The sequence below is a fragment of the Molothrus ater genome, chromosome 26, assembly GCF_012460135.2.
Source record: "Molothrus ater isolate BHLD 08-10-18 breed brown headed cowbird chromosome 26, BPBGC_Mater_1.1, whole genome shotgun sequence".
NCBI classification, from domain to species: Eukaryota; Metazoa; Chordata; class Aves; order Passeriformes; family Icteridae; genus Molothrus; species Molothrus ater.
This window is the reverse complement of record NC_050503.2, coordinates 3884713-3901728: the sequence shown is the minus strand read 5'-3', so window position 1 is coordinate 3901728 and position 17016 is coordinate 3884713. Positions and strand designations below refer to the sequence as shown.

At 50.4% G+C, this 17016-nt stretch overlaps 2 protein-coding genes and 2 non-coding genes across 4 annotated transcripts; 1 reads left to right on the top strand and 3 right to left on the bottom strand.

Moving 5' to 3' along the window:
* Position 1: 1 nt before the first annotated feature.
* Positions 2 to 5200, bottom strand: NDUFS7 (NADH:ubiquinone oxidoreductase core subunit S7). The gene is made up of 8 exons (XM_036399496.2): positions 5116 to 5200; positions 4876 to 4912; positions 4567 to 4635; positions 4123 to 4237; positions 2982 to 3161; positions 1845 to 1891; positions 1075 to 1163; positions 2 to 694 (listed from the first exon to the last, which is right to left on the bottom strand). The coding sequence occupies exons 1-8, from the start codon at positions 5129 to 5131 to the stop codon at positions 597 to 599; spliced, it is 651 nt and encodes a 216-aa protein (XP_036255389.1). The 5' UTR covers positions 5132 to 5200; the 3' UTR covers positions 2 to 596.
* Positions 5201 to 5393: 193 nt separating this feature from the next.
* TRNAN-GUU (transfer RNA asparagine (anticodon GUU)) lies at positions 5394 to 5467 on the bottom strand. Its single transcript has one exon. It is a non-coding gene; the product is annotated as a tRNA-Asn (tRNA).
* Positions 5468 to 5695: 228 nt separating this feature from the next.
* On the top strand, positions 5696 to 5768 carry TRNAF-GAA (transfer RNA phenylalanine (anticodon GAA)). The gene has a single exon. It is a non-coding gene; the product is annotated as a tRNA-Phe (tRNA).
* Positions 5769 to 6274: 506 nt separating this feature from the next.
* Positions 6275 to 15777, bottom strand: PWWP3A (PWWP domain containing 3A, DNA repair factor). The gene is made up of 15 exons (XM_036399487.2): positions 15715 to 15777; positions 15060 to 15102; positions 14348 to 14440; positions 13842 to 13933; positions 13524 to 13594; positions 12075 to 13016; positions 11512 to 11625; positions 11111 to 11181; positions 10591 to 10667; positions 10050 to 10110; positions 9719 to 9794; positions 9421 to 9471; positions 8837 to 9267; positions 8047 to 8135; positions 6275 to 7817 (listed from the first exon to the last, which is right to left on the bottom strand). The coding sequence occupies exons 3-15, from the start codon at positions 14402 to 14404 to the stop codon at positions 7742 to 7744; spliced, it is 2208 nt and encodes a 735-aa protein (XP_036255380.1). The 5' UTR covers positions 14405 to 14440; positions 15060 to 15102; positions 15715 to 15777; the 3' UTR covers positions 6275 to 7741.
* Between the last annotated feature and the right edge of the window lie 1239 nt (positions 15778 to 17016).

The window sequence follows — 17016 nt, the reverse complement described above, 5'->3', positions numbered from 1 at the left end:
CTGCTGTTCCCGAGCGATTTATTTGTCTTTCCAAAGTGTGTTTGTCCCTCAGGCACGACCATTCCTCATCCCAGGCTCCTGGGATGCATCCAGGACAGGCTGCTTTATCCCTGCCCTGCTTAGGAGCTCTACATTCAGGTTATTAATCACATTCTGATTTTAATCATCAGTATTTCACTTGTTACAGAAACAGAATTAATTTCTGGCCCCTGTGCACACAAATATTATGGATTTATTAGATCCTGTGTAGGAATTACCAAGAAGGAGCAGGTGGTGAGTAAGGGACGAGCTCAGGGAGGGCTCAGGAATCACCTGGACATGTGTTGGGTCTCAAAACTTCCCAACAAAGCTAAAAAAAAAAATTCTGGCAAAGCCTTTATGTCACAATATCACCTTCCCTGCCAGATTGTTCAGACCAACTCAGCAGTGTTATCAAACTCAGCTCCTGCTTTTTAGCCCAGTTTTTCAGCCCCTCAGATCAGAGGGGTTTATTAAAGACAGAAAAGCACCTGGACCAGGTAGAGTTTTATTGGAGGGCGTGTGAGGAGCCGGATTTGTGCGTAAGTGTGAGCAGTGAGTGGGGACATAAATAAAGGCTATTTCCTGTACCAGATCTGCATCCTCCTCTCCCTCTTGATTTTCCTCTGCAGCTGCAGGATCCCGTAGAGCAGAGCCTCAGCTGTGGGGGGGCAACCTGAGAAAGGAGAGAAGGGAGGAAGGGGGGAAGGTCACAGGGCAGGTACCTGCACAGAGCTGGGGCCAGCAGCAGGTGCCAGCCCCAGGACTTATCCCAAAGCTGACTACCCTCTGGCTTTGTGGCTGACACTGGCAGGAGTGTAAAGAAACTAAATTGATGCTGTTCATCAGAAGATCTTAATCAAACATAGCAATTATTTAATTTCAAAGTGTATCCAAACCCTCGTCCCACCACCATCACAACCCTCCCCATCCCACAATCTGTGGAGCTACTGCAACAGGAAAACCTTTCAAAGCTGCACCTGAATGCAGAGAATTCCCTTCTCCCTCCCTGCTCCCAGGTGGAGCTCTGACTTCCCACAGAGCTGCCCCTTGTACCTGGCACGTAAATGTCCACGGGCACGATGCGGTCGCAGCCCCGCACCACGGAGTAGGAGTAGTGGTAGTAGCCCCCACCATTGGCACAGCTGCAGGACAGGGACAGGGACAGGAAGGTGAGCAGGAGGCCAAGGGAAGGTGGCCCTGGGCAGGTGGACACTGCCAGGCTCGGAGCCTCCAGCTCTACAGGGGACACTGTCCCATCACGAGCCCTGCCTGGGAGGGTTTCAGATGAATCCAACCCAAATGAACTGTGCCCATCTCCCTCACAAGGTACATTCCACAGCCCTCCCTCTCTGCTACAAACACTTCCATTTTGCCTCAGAGCTTTCCCAGAATTTGTCCTGTTCCAGCCTGGACCGGCCACCCTCAGCCAGTGGGGACAAAAAAAAACTTGTGGGGACAAGAAAATTGTGAGAATCGTGGAATTATTGAGGGTGGAAAAGACCTCTGAGACCATGGAGTCCAACTGAGTCCCCCACAGAACAGATTCCAACTGAATCCCTCACAGAGCAGATTCCAAATGAGTCCCCCATGGAGCAGATTCCAGCACAGCAGAAGCATTTTGACAGCCAAAAGCAAACTCTGGCATTCTGAATAAACACAAGTCTGGCAGCTGCAAAGCCCCTGAATCCCTCCCTGGGAGGATTCACACACACCACTCCCAGAAGGAGCCTTTGAGCTCTGCTCTACAAGGCTTCTTTAAGAACCTGAAAACACAAACAAGCAAAGAATTCCCCCCACAGCACCGAGGACATCCCAGCACTCACCTCCCCATGGACACCACGTAGCGAGGCTCTGGCATCTGGTCATAGACCTGCAGAACAGGCATGTTTGGGGTGATGCCCACCTCCCCATGCTGTGCCAGAGCTCCCCAAGCTCCTGAGACATGAACTTTAAGGAATTTAGAGCTTTTAGAGGAGCTAAGATTTTAGCTAGAGATAAAACCACTTTATTGGAGTTAATTAAAATAAATGGGTAGGCCTTGATGAAGTTAAGAGTTAGTAGTTGACTAATAATTGATTGCTTGTCAACACTATGTTTGGTTAGCTGGGTTTATAATGAAGAATATAGAAACTGATAAATGGCTTTTAGGAACATAAGACAATTGTGGCCTCTTCTGTTCTGAAACCAATTGAAGATGGGAATGGGAGTTCTATCAAGGGTTCATTTGTCATATTTGCATTGAAAAGATAGAAAGGTCAGAACGAGGAAGACTTCATTTACTTCCTCATTTTGGGACCCCTCCCCATGAAAAGGACCACTGACCCATTTCAAGGAACAAACTACTCATGCTTAATGGCTTTTGAACTAATTACCATAGGAAGAGGGGAATGGGATGTACCAAAGTTATGAATATGCATTTGTATTTTGGGTATTCAGTACCTGTATAGATAAAAGGACTCTGTAATCACCTCTAAATTAATACTTGTATAGATAAAAGGACTTTGTAATCACCTGTAAATTGAGGTGTGTATTTGGGAGCTATCCCCAAATAAACAAACACTTTCTAACTTTAAACTGTTAGAGAGTTTTTGGATATTGGTATTAGATCAATATCCATATTGGGAATGGGATGTACCAAAGTTATGAATATGCATTTGTATTTTGGATATTCAATACCTGTATTAAATTGATATCTATGGATATCAAAATCCATAGATCAATATCCATATTGGGAATGGGATGTACCAAAGTTATGAATATGCATTTGTACTTTGGGCATTCAATATTTGTACAGATAAAAGGGCTCTGTAATCACCTGTAAATTGCTGTGTGTATTTGGGAGCTATCCCACAATAAACAAACACTTTCTAACTCTAAACTCTTAGAGAGTTTTTGTCCATCACAGCTGGATATCAGTACTAGAATCAACATCCATATTTTTAATAAATCACCCCCCGTACCTTGCGCAGAGCTGGGGCCATTTTGTTGGTCAGGGTCCCTGCCACGATCATGACGTCGGCCTGGCGGGGGCTGGCCCGGAACACGACCCCGAATCGATCCATGTCGTAGCGAGGGGCTGCCATGTGCATCATCTCCACGGCACAGCAGGCCAGCCCGAAGGTCATGGGCCACAGGGAGCTCTGTGGGGACAGCCCGGGGCTCAGGGACAGCCAGGGTGACACGCACAAAGGGAGGGTTCCAGGAGCAGAACACGCGGAGCAGGTGGAGTGGGGACAGGGAGAGCTGCAGAGCTGCTCCCCTGACACTGCTGAGGCCACCTCAGAGCCACCAGGGACAGCAGAGAGGGACAGATCAGAGCCACGCAGGGACAGCAGAGAGGGACAGCTCAGAGCCACCCAGGGACAGCAAAAAGGGACAGCTCAGAGCCACAGAGGGACAGCAGAGAGGGACAGATCAGAGCCACCCAGGGACAGCAGAGAGGGACAGCTCAGAGCCACCCAGGGACAGCAAAAAGGGACAGCTCAGAGCCACCAGGGACAGCAGAGAGGGACAGCTCAGAGCCACAGAGGGACAGCAGAGAGGGACAGATCAGAGCCATGCAGGGACAGCAAAAAGGGAACAGCTCAGAGCCCCATGAGGACAGCAGAGAGGGACAGCTCAGAGCTCCATGGGGACAGTGGTGTCCCAGCTAAGGGACAGCAGAGAGGGACAGCTCAGAGCCCCATGGGGACAGCAGAGAGGGACAGCTCAGAGCCACCCAGGGACAGCAAAAAGGGACAGCTCAGAGCCCCATGGGGACAGTGGTGGCCAGATAAGGACCAGCCCAGCTAAGGCAGAGCACAGCACACCCAGGGCACTGTCACTTGTGTCACCCTTCCCCACAGGCAGAGCAGCCTGCTCAGGGCAGGGACAACTCCAGAAGTGCCTTTCCTGGTGACCAAAGGGCAGTTCCAGACCCTCCCCACACCCTCAGCACCTTCAGCCCGTGTCCCACACTGTCACTGGACCCCAGTGTCACCCTCTGGCCACAGAACTCGGCCAAGGGAGCTCTGAGTCTATTTTTATCCTGAGCAGGAGGTGCCTCTGGTGTGCCACCCTCTGTCCCTGGATGCCAAGGAGCCTGGTGGCTCTGGGACTCACCCGCCGTGCCCAGTTGACCAGGTCATCGAGCTTGGCAATGACGTACTCGCCACGGCTGCTGGGGACGTAGGATTTCCTCTGGACAACAGCAGAGCTCTTCTGGACCTGGACAGAGCTGAAAGGAGCCATCACTCTCCAGTTATTTCCTTGCAGAATCAGCATTTAGCCCTCCACGGGGCTGTGACTCCCTGAGGAGTGACAATGCCACCCCTCTGTTTGTAGCAGAGGGTTCTCCCCAGTGTGGGATCTGTGGGTTTGGGGCTCAGGCAGAGCCCCTCAGCCATACCCCTGGCTACCCCTCCCCGGGGCTCCCAGAGCTGCCATAACTCCCTGGATTTTAGCAGGAAAGGGAGGAGACGCCTCACAGGAGGTGCCACTGGGACCCCCTGCCCGGGAATGGTGGCACAACCGGCTGTTCCCTGTCCCCAGGGCAGGAATTGTCACCTGTCAGCGCGATCGGCCGCCGGCGTCTGATGGAGCAGCTGGGCGTGCACGGGACTCACAGAGCCGGGCCTGGGGACAGAAAGGGCCCGCACAGGGTGACAGAGTCACAGAGCCCTCGCAGGAGCCGGTGCTCCACAAACCCCAGCGGAGGGAGCCCCCCAGTGACCCCCAAAACTCGGGGTGCCGTTCAGCCGCGGCTCTGCGGGCCCCCCACCCATCACCCCCAGCCCCGGGGCCAGCACTGTCACCGGCCAGGCCCCCCCAGCCCCCGGGATCCCACCGCCCCGGTGCCCCCAGCCCCGGGCTCACCGCCAGCCCAGCACACCGTGCGCGGGGAGCCGGAGACCTGCAAGAGAGAACGGGAGAGCTCAGCCCGGCTGTGGGCCACGGAAGGGCCTGGTGTCCCCTCATGGCGCCCTCCCGGTCACTCCTTCGGCGGAAGGCCGAGGGTTGGTTTCGGTGCCCACACCGGTCCCGGTCCAGGTCGCGGTCCCCATTCCCATCCCCATCCCTATCCCCATCCCCGTTCCCGGTCCCGGCCCCGCTCACGGCCCAGCGCCGCCATCTCTCCGCAGCCCTTCAGGCAACCTCTGCGCGCAGTGCACCCGCTAAAGCGCCCGGCGCGAAACCGCCTCAGCGCTCCGGCGGGAAACGCGTCCCGGGCCAGGGGTTCCGCAGACACCCTCCGGCTCCGCCGCGGCCCGCGGCAAAACGATCCCAAAACGTTAACGGCGGGCGGAGCCGTCCCGAAGCCGCCGCACGACTTGGCGGGAAAGGCCCGTCCTGGAGCTGCGGAGCCACGGTCGCGCAGGAAAATAGAGAGCGACCGTCCCTGGGTGGGCTCGAACCACCAACCTTTCGGTTAACAGCCGAACGCGCTAACCGATTGCGCCACAGAGACTGCGCTGCCGCCTTTTCCTGCCTGGTGTTGTGTCCTGTCCGTTCCGTGTCCCATCTGTCCCATCTGTCCTGTGTTCCCTGTCCCACATCCTGTCCCTGTGTCCTGCCTGTCCTGTGCCCCGTGTCCCACATCCCGCCCTTCTGTCCCCTCGTGTCCCTCCCCGTGTGCCCCCGCCCGGCGCGGCGCCACGGGCGGTGACGGCCGGGGGGGGCGGAGCGCCGCCGTGCAGCCGAAATAGCTCAGTTGGGAGAGCGTTAGACTGAAGATCTAAAGGTCCCTGGTTCGATCCCGGGTTTCGGCAGAAGCTTTTTTTTTTTCCCTGCCGGGACCTGGGTTGCAAAAGCGCTGTTTTCACCCCAAAACACTCCAGAGGCTTCGGAGCTCGTTATTCCCCCCCCAAACTCTACACTTGATCGTTTTAATACCCTGGATACACACACACACAAAACGGAGGGATGAAGGACTGTGGGCTGTCTGATAAATTGAAAAATATTATAGTATTAATTATGAAATAATAATAATAAATATGAGTTAATGATCTTACACTGAGCATTGAGGAGGCAGCTGAGGGAGCATGGATTAATTAACACTGGCCAATCACAAGCAGAGGTGGTGTGTGTCAGCCCATTTTAAATAAAACAGAAGAACAAAACCCAGTGAGTTCCTTTCCCAGTGATTAATAATGTGAGACCAAGACAGTGTTTATGCATCAGATAAAGCTGTAAGATCCTATATTCACCTGCTGTAACACTGGGGTGGAAGCACCACCCACCACAGATTAAAATAATCAAACAAAAGCAGCAAATGTTGATGATTCACTTCATCCCACTTTATTAAGTCCACATGGTTGATACATGGTGAGGCTGAGCCTGGTGCCCAGTCCCAGCGAGTGGGGCAGCACTGGAAGGGGGTGGCACAAGCTCAGGATGACCCCTGGCAGTGCCCAAGGCCAGGCTGGAGGGTTTGGAGCACCCAGGGGACAGTGGGAGCTGTCCCTGCCCATGGCTGGCCTTTAAGGTCCCTTCCACCCCAAACCATTCCAGGATTCCACAGCTGCAGTGAAGGTGAGGGGAGGTGGTTCCGCTTCTGTGCACAGGTCTGGAGCAGGAGTTGTGATGCAGAAGGGAACACAGGGTTCATGGAAAGGAGGGGGAAGTTGACCCCCATCTCCAAATTACCCCAGAGCACTGGGATGAGGGGCAGGCAGTCCCTCCCCAAGCTCTCCTCTCCAAAGGGAAAGTGCCACTCACAGCTCTCACTTAACTCCATCATTAATTTTTTTATCCTAACCCACAAAATTCATTATCCCTCCTCACAGGCTTTAATAAAACCCTCACACTTCCTGGCCTGTCCCGATAATTGAGGTACTCGAGATAACGGGAATAAGGATTCCATGGAAAAACTCATTAGAGAGCACAGAGCAATTAAAAGTGTAATTAAAATATATTCAGATAATTACTACAGCCAGGATAGACATCTGGATCCCAATTTCAACTTCTTAATTTTAAATCATCTTGGGTTTTACTGGACAAGCAAGGAGATCATATTTCATTATCACAGAAAAACCCTAATCAGAGGGTTTTATGTATCATTTATCATTATTCATCATTAATTAGTTCTTGGTGACACTGCTTCCATGTGCCACAGCTCCAACAAAGTTGAGCAGGGAGTTGGGCAGGATTAAATTGGGAATTTAGATGAGAAAAAGACAATTAAAAGCCTCCCAAAATTCACAGCCTCAGAAGAGGCAATAAACCAGCATTCCACTGGTTCAGTTAGAGGAAAAGGGAATGTTTTTGTTTAAGCAAACCTGGATTCCTTCTCCATGGAATTTTACTTGTCAGAACAAAACAAGAACCCAAATCTTTGTGATCCAGGTGGCAGCTCTGGGCACCAATCTGATTTCCCATCTTTGGAGAACCATGAAGCAGGAAAGGGGAACCCCCTGGTTTTATCAGGAGCAGGGAGGCCACAAAGCAGGACAAGACCTCCCCTCCCTTCCCAAGTCGGGTGTTTGGCTAAAAGAACCCACGTGGAAGTCGGTGGAGCAGCAGAAGCTCTGCACAGCCCTGGGGGTCTCTGGCAGCCCCCCAGGAGGGCACTGATGGATGAGGATCCAGTGGATCCTGAACACAGCGAGGCCATGGAGCAGCAGCAAGAGCTGGGAGTAGAGGATTTGGGAATATACACACAGACTTTTACTAAGAATGCCACGTTGTATACAAATCACCACTGGTTATTTACACCTGGCCCCAGGACAGCCCTGGCCACTCCTCAGCTCTCTGCAGGCTCTGGCTCATTCTTGAGCTTTTTGCTTCCCAGGACTTGTTCATCAAACAATTCTCTCTCCCTGGAATAAAAATAGAGAAGGTTTTAAGTTAAAATAGGATATTATTGTACAGATGACATCACCTGGACAAATTAAATTCTCAGAGTTGGAGTAGCTCAGCTGGGACATTTTCCACGTTTTGTCCCTCAAAGGAGGAGGACACTGAGCTCTCCTGCCCTCACCTGAAACCTTTTCTATATCCAACAATAAAGGAGTAAAAACCCTTGGAAAATCCTGAAAACAAATCTACCTTTTGCTTACAGGTGGTCCTTTAATGTATTTCTCTTCTGCCTTCTCATAATCGATGTCATCCACGGCAGCAATGGCACAGATGATGGCCTAGAAAAGCATTGAATAATTAATAATAATAATAATCATCATCATCATCATCATCAATAAGCAAAACTAAACCATAGCCAGGGATTCGAAACTGCTTCAGCTGAGCACGTTTTGAGAAAAGGGTTCCTCAATAACTTAGAAAACTTGGATGAAACCTCTCACTGAGTGCCTGAAATTGTTAAATAAAAAATATGAAGTTGTTCTGTATCATCCCCTGGGGGGTATTTTTATCCTCAGATTAAAATATTCTTCACAGTAATTTTGTTACTACACGAGTTAATGTTCTCCTGGGAAAATTCCTGGGAAGAATACAAGGTATCCACAACAACTTTAAGAACAGCCAACACACCACCCCCACCTCAGCACACAAAGGACCAAGAAAAGCCTGAGAAGTTGCCAAATTAAATAAAAAAACCCAACACAAAGCTTTGAAGCATTTCAGAGGTGATTAAAATACATCAGGAAACTATCAGTCTGCTTTTAAAAACAACAATCCACCTGAAGCTTCTCCTTTGCTTAAAAATCAGCATTTGAGTGACTCAGGCTGTAGGCAGGGGTGAATATTCCTGCCTGGCTCAGCTCTGGGAACTCTCCCCACATCATTCCATAGGAACCACGTCACAGCAAAGGAATAAATAATGGGAATTACTGTCATGTATCACTCTGCAGTTCATTTTTCCTCCTGTTTCATGCTCCCTCACCTCAGGTAAAAGCACATCTGAGATGAATCTGATGCCATCCCCCAGGATCTGATGCAGGTTCCTGGTGTCCATCTCCCTGTACACCTCCTTCAGGTACCCAACCACCAGGTCCAGCTGCTCCTCATCCTCCAAGTAAGTCTCCACACAGGTTATGTACCGGCTGGAATTCAGGAATTTCTTCAGCCAGCGGGATTGTTTCCCACTTTTCAAGATCCCCAGGAGATGCTCTTCAGCCCCTTTGGTCTTCACTATGAACTCCACCAACTTCTTGTTCTCCCTGTCCCTGGCAGCTCTGGTCCTGTCAGGGAGGAGCTTCCTGGGGGGTTTCTGGGGGGAGGTATCTGAGGAAGACTCTCCAGCCCCTTCCTCTGCTGTGCTTGGGAATGCCATCTGCACCACACTCTGGTACCCCTCTTTCCTCACTGGGTAGCCTGAAAGAGAAACCCCAAGAATTTCTATTTAAATGAGTTTTCAAAATTACAAAAGGTTTTCATAGCCATATCAATAGAAAATAAGGAATTTTATAATGCTGAGAGGAGTTTTTATCCAGCCAAGAGAATTCCCAAAGGGATGGATTCACTTACTGATATCAGCAGCAAAATACTCCAGGAAGGACCCAGTGAAAGAACGACAGCCTAAAAACCCAAACAGGGGCAGAGATCAGTTCCATTCACCCAGGAATCAAAGCCTGGGCTTCCCTTTTCCTGGTGGATCTCAGGATGAGATCCCAGAGAAGCTGGGAGTGCCCAAGGCCAGGCTGGACAGGGCTTGGAGCAGCCTGGGACAGTGGAAGGTGTCCCTGCCCAAGGGGACTGGAGGGGGTTGAAGGTTCTTCCCACCCAAACCATGCTGGGATTTGGTGACTCCATGGCCCCTCCTTACCCACTCGGATCCGATAGTCCTGGATCAGCTGGAGGCACCACTCGATTTCTCTGGAATAATTCTCCTTGGCTCGTTCCTGCAAAACAAGGAGGATTTTCTGTCCCAAATCCTGCAGCTCTCCAAGAGTTTCAGCCCAGGATGCCAAGCAGGGGACAGAAATTGTCCATGACAATTTTTCCCTCACAGTAAAACAGCTCCTGACAGAGCTGTCACAGGGATGAGAGTGGCTTTGAGGGGGCCAAGCCCCACATTCCCCCCCTGGCCATTTATATCCTGAATTTCCCACTGTATTTGCCCAAACCCTGCAGTTCCACATCTCTGGGATACTCACAATGAGCTCCTGCTTCTCCTCACAGTCAAAGTGCTTCAGGCTCTTCAGAGACACTGAGAAACTTTTAAAGAAACACAGTCAGAGGTGCAACTCAACTGCCTCACTGCCCTCTTATTTACTGCAGTTCTGCTTCTCCCTGGAAATCCCATCTCCCAAGGAATTAAGGAGCACAGATTTTAATGGTTTTTGCTTCCAGAGCAAGTTAAAAGTATGGAATCTTCTAACAAATGAGAAGTACCTGGTTTAGAGAAAAGTTAAAGGCAGCTCAGTGTTTCCAGAAAGTTTGGGCAGCACAAGGAAAACACTGGCTGCATTCCAGGGACTTTTGTTTTGTTTTGTTTTTCACTCCTCAGCTCTTCCCAGGGACAGGGAGCTGCCTGAACCTGCAGCATGACAAAGCACCCACACCCCTCACCTGCCCCAGCCCCTCCCTCCCAGATCGACCTGGACAGGACTGTCCTCACCCTGCACCAGGAAAAGGGCACAGCACATGGAATAACAGAGACTGAAAATTCGGGATGGGATGGAAATCCACATTTACCCTTTTTTCTTTTTATTTGTGGTGCCATCAATGAAGAGCACACAAGCCCTCCGGTGCTTCCTCTTCACTGTTTTCACCTGGAGAGAGGATAAAGCCTCAAAAATCCTGATCTTGATAAAGCAGGGATATTTTTCTGTGGATATCACCTACTACAACTCACACTTAAATTTTTCCTTTTGCTGTAACTTTCCTTTATTACACAAATATGAAAAACTCAAGCGGAAGCAGCAACCAGTTCCCCAAAGGGAGCATTTTTTAGTGCACAAAGGGCCTCCCCTTTCTTTATCAAATTGGAAACAAAGTTCTGCTCCATGACAAAGGAACTGGGATAATCCTGTGCTCTGCACAAACAGGTGTGAAGTGACCACATTTTGAGTGCTTTTAGCACAATTTTACTTCTATCAATTTTGAAATGCTTCTACTGGAAGGTGTTTAACACCTCCAGGAAGGGCAAAAGTCACTTCAAGACTGGGAGTTGCTCCTTATCAGCAGGATCTGAGGAGGCAGGAGCTGCTCTTACCACGGCTGGCCAGTAGGGATACCGCCGCAGCTTGCACCACACCAACATCCCTTCCTCGAAGAATTTGGGTTCTGGGGTGAAAAAGAAGGGAAATTTTCCTTAAAAACAATAAAACAAGACAGATGCTGCCTCTTTCTTCTTCTCAGGAGTTTCTCTTCAGTGCTTTCACAGTGAGCCCAAAATGTAGCACAGGGAGTCCTGAACTGAAACCCGGGCAGCCCTTGTCCAGTTTCAGGGATTTTCATTTCATTCTGCAGCAAAATGCCCGATGGACCCAGGAAATGCATTTTCTCCCAAGCCTGGACACAGCTGGATCCCCTCCTGGAATCAATCCCCAGGGATTGCAGGCAAACTGAAGCTGCCCCAGCAGGAAGAGCCTCAGCCCTGTGCTGATGTCTCACCTCGATGGGACAGAACGCTTGGGAAATTTTCCTCCTCTTCATCTGCCAGAGGAGAGAGTGGAGGGAGGCTCTCCGAGGAAACTCTCCTGAAAGACATCCCAGAGGCTTCCAGCCCTGCCAACAGCACCAGGATCCAGGGATTAGGACAGGATCAGCTTCAGAGCAGGTGAGACACACCTGAGTGTGACCCAGAGGGGACCTGACACTCCTGCACACTTTAATTAGGGAATCCTAATTCCCTGATCATGTGGAGATAAAAGGGGAAAGAATGGGGCTGGTCTCTGGACCTCATTCAAAAACATTTTATCTCAATTTATCAGAGAGCAGTAAGGGAAAAACAAGTGTGAGCTCAAAAAAACCACCCCACTTTTCCATGGAAAACCCCAAGCAAATCCAGAGAACCCAACCACCACCCAAGGCCTCCCCAGCACTGAAGGGATCAGCAGGAATGGAAACCGAAAGTAATTAAATCAGCAATTCAAGAGCCACTTCCCCAAAAGCAAAGCAGCATTCCAAGGTCCCACGTGGGATGAAGGCTTCCCTTCCCCAAGGGATTTGCCCACCTTCATCTTCCTCGGAGTCAGGGGCTTTATTCCCAGCTGGGTGTGAGGGATCCTGGTTCTCCTCCTCCTGAGGCTGAGGGAAGGCACCAGAAGGCCCAGGTGAGGATCCAGGCTGGTTCCTGCATTTCCTGTCTGTGCCTGAGGCCACACCTGCCCCATCCAGGTGTTTTCCACCCTCTGCCTCTCTCCTCCCATCCAGCTGCTTTGCCAGGCTCTCACTCTCACTGCTGATGCTTTTCTCCAACTCATCCGAGGCAGTTTCACTGGAGGAATCCAGCAATGTTCTCCCAGGCCGAGTTCCTTTCGTTCTGGAAGGTTCCAGAGTGCCAGATTTAGAGGGGACAGAGGGAGACCCCTCCTCAGGAGCCACCTGTGCTTGATCCTGGGGGGAATCATCCCTCCATGTTCTTTTCCTTCCTTGCTGACTTCTTCCAGCCTCTGGCTCACAGGAGACTCCGTTCCCCATTTTGGGCTGCGTTTTCCTCTGGCTGGGGGATGATTTCCCTTCTGGTTTTTTGCAGTTGTGGCTGTCAGGGGCCGGTGCCACACTCGAGTCCCTGGCACCACACCTGGCAGGGTTTGTGCCACCCTCACGTGCTCTGGCAGGGCTTCTGCCACTTCCAGGTGCTCTTCCACTCCTCCCTGGAGCCACAGAACGTCCCTGCCTACGTGATTTGGGATCATCCTTTTGCCCACAGTTATTCTGGGCTTGCCTTTTCCTCTTGGCAGCCTCAGGTTCCGATTTTTTCGAGCGAGAGCGCAAGGAGAAGCTGTGGGAGGGGGTGGGTGGGGCAGATTTCTCCCGGGAAAATTCGGGATTTGGTCCTTCTGCAAGTGGCATTTGACTGCTGGAGTCAGTCTCATGGAGAATATCCAGGGCAATTTTAAGGGAACAGCGATATTGCAGCTCCTCCACTGCCTCACTCATGGTTTTCTTTTGCTCTGGTGAGGGAAAAAAATATTCAATAAATGAAGTTATCATCATTATTCTATCATAAAGAAATAATAAATGTTACTCCCAGTATTTGTTTTTCGGTGAATTTTTTACTACTGAAATCATCCACAGTTCCCCAGGCAAAGAATGGAGACACACAAAGACCAAGCTGGAAATGCCTCATTTTGAGGGAAACTCATATTTCTTCACCATCCCTCCAACAAATCACCCCAGGGAAGAGGAAAAATGATAAATTTTTCACCTATTTTCCAACTTTATGGAAAGGGGAAAAGAAAATAAGTGAAATACAGAAGTTTTATCCCCCCAGGCTGAGTTTCTGTGGAGATTTTACACCCAGAAAAGACACAAAGTAGCACATTTGGGGCTGAGTTTTTAGAGGTATTTTTTACACCCAGAAAAGACACAAAGTAGCACATTTGGGGCTGAGTTTTTAGAGGTATTTTTTACACCCAGAAAAGACACAAAGCAGCACATTTGGGGCCCTCCGTCCTCACCCAGGGTGGAGGCGATGGCCTTGATCTGCTCCTCTGTCAGGGGAACCACGTTTGCAGAGCTCACACTGACCCTGGAACACAAAAAGGTGACTGGAACCGGCTGTAGAACACTCCCAGCACCACAAAACTGCTCTCAGACAGCAAAAACCCCAAACATTCCTTCCCCCAACCTGTCCTTGCTAGGGTTAAACACCCAAACCTTTTGCAAATCCAGGATCCCACCTCAGAGGTACTTTCAGATGAAAGGATTCCTTTCCTCCCCTTATTTTTTTTAACCTCTAAGAATGCAAGCGTGGGGTAGGAGCAAGGATACTCAACTGCTTCTCCAAGCCAAGGATTTCAGCTTTAAATCCCATCCTTTTTGTGGTGGCAACAGGACTGCTCCCAGCAACTCCAGGTTTGCACAAAACCTACATTAAAAGTGAGAAATCTCCATTTAAAACCCTGACCAACAGCAAAACATTTATCCAAGAGCAGCTTGACAGTGCCTGGGAGAAGCCTTAGGATCCTGGAATGATAAAATCCCAGGATGGACTGGGTGAGAAGGGACCTTAAATCCCATTTCATCCTTCACTGTCCCAGCTTCTCTGGAAATCCATTCCAAGGCCTCACCACTCTCACAGGGAGGAATTTTTTCCCAATGCCCCATCCAACCCTGCCCTCTGGCAATGAGAAGTTATTCCCCATCACTCCAGGCCCTCTCCATTTTTCCTCTTGGCATCTCCACAGCTCACACAAGCTCAGACAGGTTTGCTGGGACCCTCTCCCTTCCTTCCTGCTCTGCTCCAAGCAACCTCCACAAACATTTCCTCATTCCTCCTCACCTTGGCTGGCCACAAACGCCTCTTCCACTTGCAGAGAATGAGCTCTTGGTCAGTCATGGCTGAGCTTCACGAAAAGGGCAATGCCAAGGTGTTCTGAGGGGAAAAAAAAAAAAGGGAATAAAGGAGTCACTCACCTTTTTCCATTGTAGTCTTTGTGTTTTGAAGGAAATACAAGATTTAATCAAACATATTACTACAGTTATTATCGCTTTACCTTCGGGATCACTGCACTGATATCACCCTGCAGCTTCTCCAGTATTATATCTTAAATTCCATTTTTCTGCAGAAGCTGTGGCTGCCCCATCCCTGGAAGCGTCCAAGGCCAGGTTGAATAAGGTTTGGAGCAACCAGGGATGGTGGAAGGGATGGGACTGGATGGGCTTTAGGTCCTTCCAACCCAAACGATTCCAGGATTCAAGAATTCCATAATTCTAGAAGCACAAGTGGCTCTCACTGTGTGAGGAAAATACTATCAGCAATTACACAATGCAGCCGTGGGCCTGCCCAATCCACAGCTTCCTGCAACCAAACCCTGAAAACAGGGAACTACACCCTAAAAAATAACGCGCTCGATAGACTTTTTACACCGTCATTTGATCCCAATTTTTACAGACGATTTGCAACAGAAACCTCAGCAGAGCGGCCTTAGAGCCCTCAGGGCTTCCTCAAGGGCTTTAAAAAAAACACATACTAAAGATCTTCCAGTACTTACAAGGTCCAGGTGCTGGGATGGCCGCTGCTCCGGGATCGCGGCCCTGCGGAGGGAGAGAAGGAGGGAAGGACGAGGGGCCGTTAGCGGCGCCCGGAACGGCGGAGCCGGTGCGGGACCGGTGCGGGACCCCCGGGAGGCGGCGCGGAGACAGCGGGAACCGCCCGGCCCCAAAAACCCACGTGAGAGGAGGGACGGGACTGCACGAACCCGCCCCGGCACCGTGAGGGGAAGGGAGGGACGGGACCCTCCCCTAAACCGCCCTTGCTGAGGGGAGAGTCCCCCAGAGTCCCGTACTCGGTGAGGGACAGGACAGGGCCCGCAAAGCCGAACTGGTGAGGGGAGGGACGGGACGGGACGGGACTCTCCGTCCAGAGCCGCCTCTATTAGGGACGTGACACCAAACTCCCCTCCGGGAGGGATGGAACCGTCCTAGCGCTCTGTGAGGGGAGGGACGGGACCCCCCCAAAACGCCTCGGGGAGGGGAGGGACAGGACCCCCCTAAAACGCCTCGGTGAAGGGAGGGACGGAGCTTCGCCCGGTCAGACGACGGGCGGGACTCCCAAACATCAACCCCAGTGCCGGTGATAGCGCCCCGACCCTCGTCTCCCCCCCGATCCCGCTTTAAGGCCCGGGGGGCTTGGGGGGGCACCGTTACCGTGCGCGCTCCCGACAACACCGCCCCCCGTGCGCGCCGCCGCCGCCGCCCTCCACGCGAGGCTCTGCGCACGCGCCGCCCGGCACCGCCCACCCGGACCAATCAGCGAGCGCCGCCTGGCGCCCCGCCCTCCTCGCCGAGGCCAAAACACGAGGCTCATCCAATCCAAACGCGCGCTGCTGCCTTAGCCCCGCCCACTAATCTTCTATTGGCCAGTTGGGCGGAAGCCGCGCCTAGTCTGGGGAGGGCGGCATGGCAACGGAGCGAGTGACGTCATATGGAGGAGCTGTGACGTCATGTGGCGGTTTGGGCTGGCCGGAGCTCAGAGCCCGGCCGTGGGCAGGAACAGCGTTGCGAAAAATGCGTATTTTATGATCGGCTTTTGGCAAATATTCAAATGAATATGATACGTGTTATGTTAGGGTTATGCTGTATTAATTTATGTATTAAATTATGCTGTATTAATTATTTAAGTCGTGTGTTAAATATAGTTTAGGTTATAACATCATGTAACTATGTATGTGGGATATTTTTTTTTAAAGAAAGGAATGAGGTACTCGCACCAGATAGCAGCAAATCACTTGTTTTTAAAAAAATTTAAAAGTTTAATGATAATAAAATGGTTATAAAAATAGCAATGTAATTAGCGTAATAATAATTTGGACAGTTTGGATCAGGACAATATGAGACAATAAAACAAAGAGTTATGGATGTCCAGGTACCTCTTTCTGGGCAAAATAAGCCCAAAAAAGGACACACATTAACAGAGGATTAACCCTTAAAAGCAACAGCCTGTTGCATATTCATACAGCTCATGCATGATGCATCAATTCCATTCAAACACAGGATTCTGTCTGGTCAGTGTCAGCTTCTTCCTCTTAATCCTGAGGTATCTTCAGGGCTGAGCAAGGCAAGAAAAAGTTAATTTCTTCTGATAATGGGGCAATAAATTCACTTTCTCTGAAAGATTTAGGTGTCCTGTGGCTGCTATCTGGTGTGAGTACCTCATTCCTTTCTTAAAAAAATATCCCACATGCATAGTTCCTATTTTAACTACAAAATTTACCTTTTAACTACAGAACTACATTTACCCCCCATAACAATGTTAATACAGCACTACAAATCAATACAACAAAACACATATAATAAAAATCTGCATAGAGCGATATAATGTGCACTTTTCACAAATTGGTTGAACTACAACTTCTTTAAAAACTCACTTCCTTATCAGCTTAGAACACCAACCCGTTCCATCCCAAATCTTTAGATTTTTAAGGAAAACAGTGAACACAGAGCCCACAC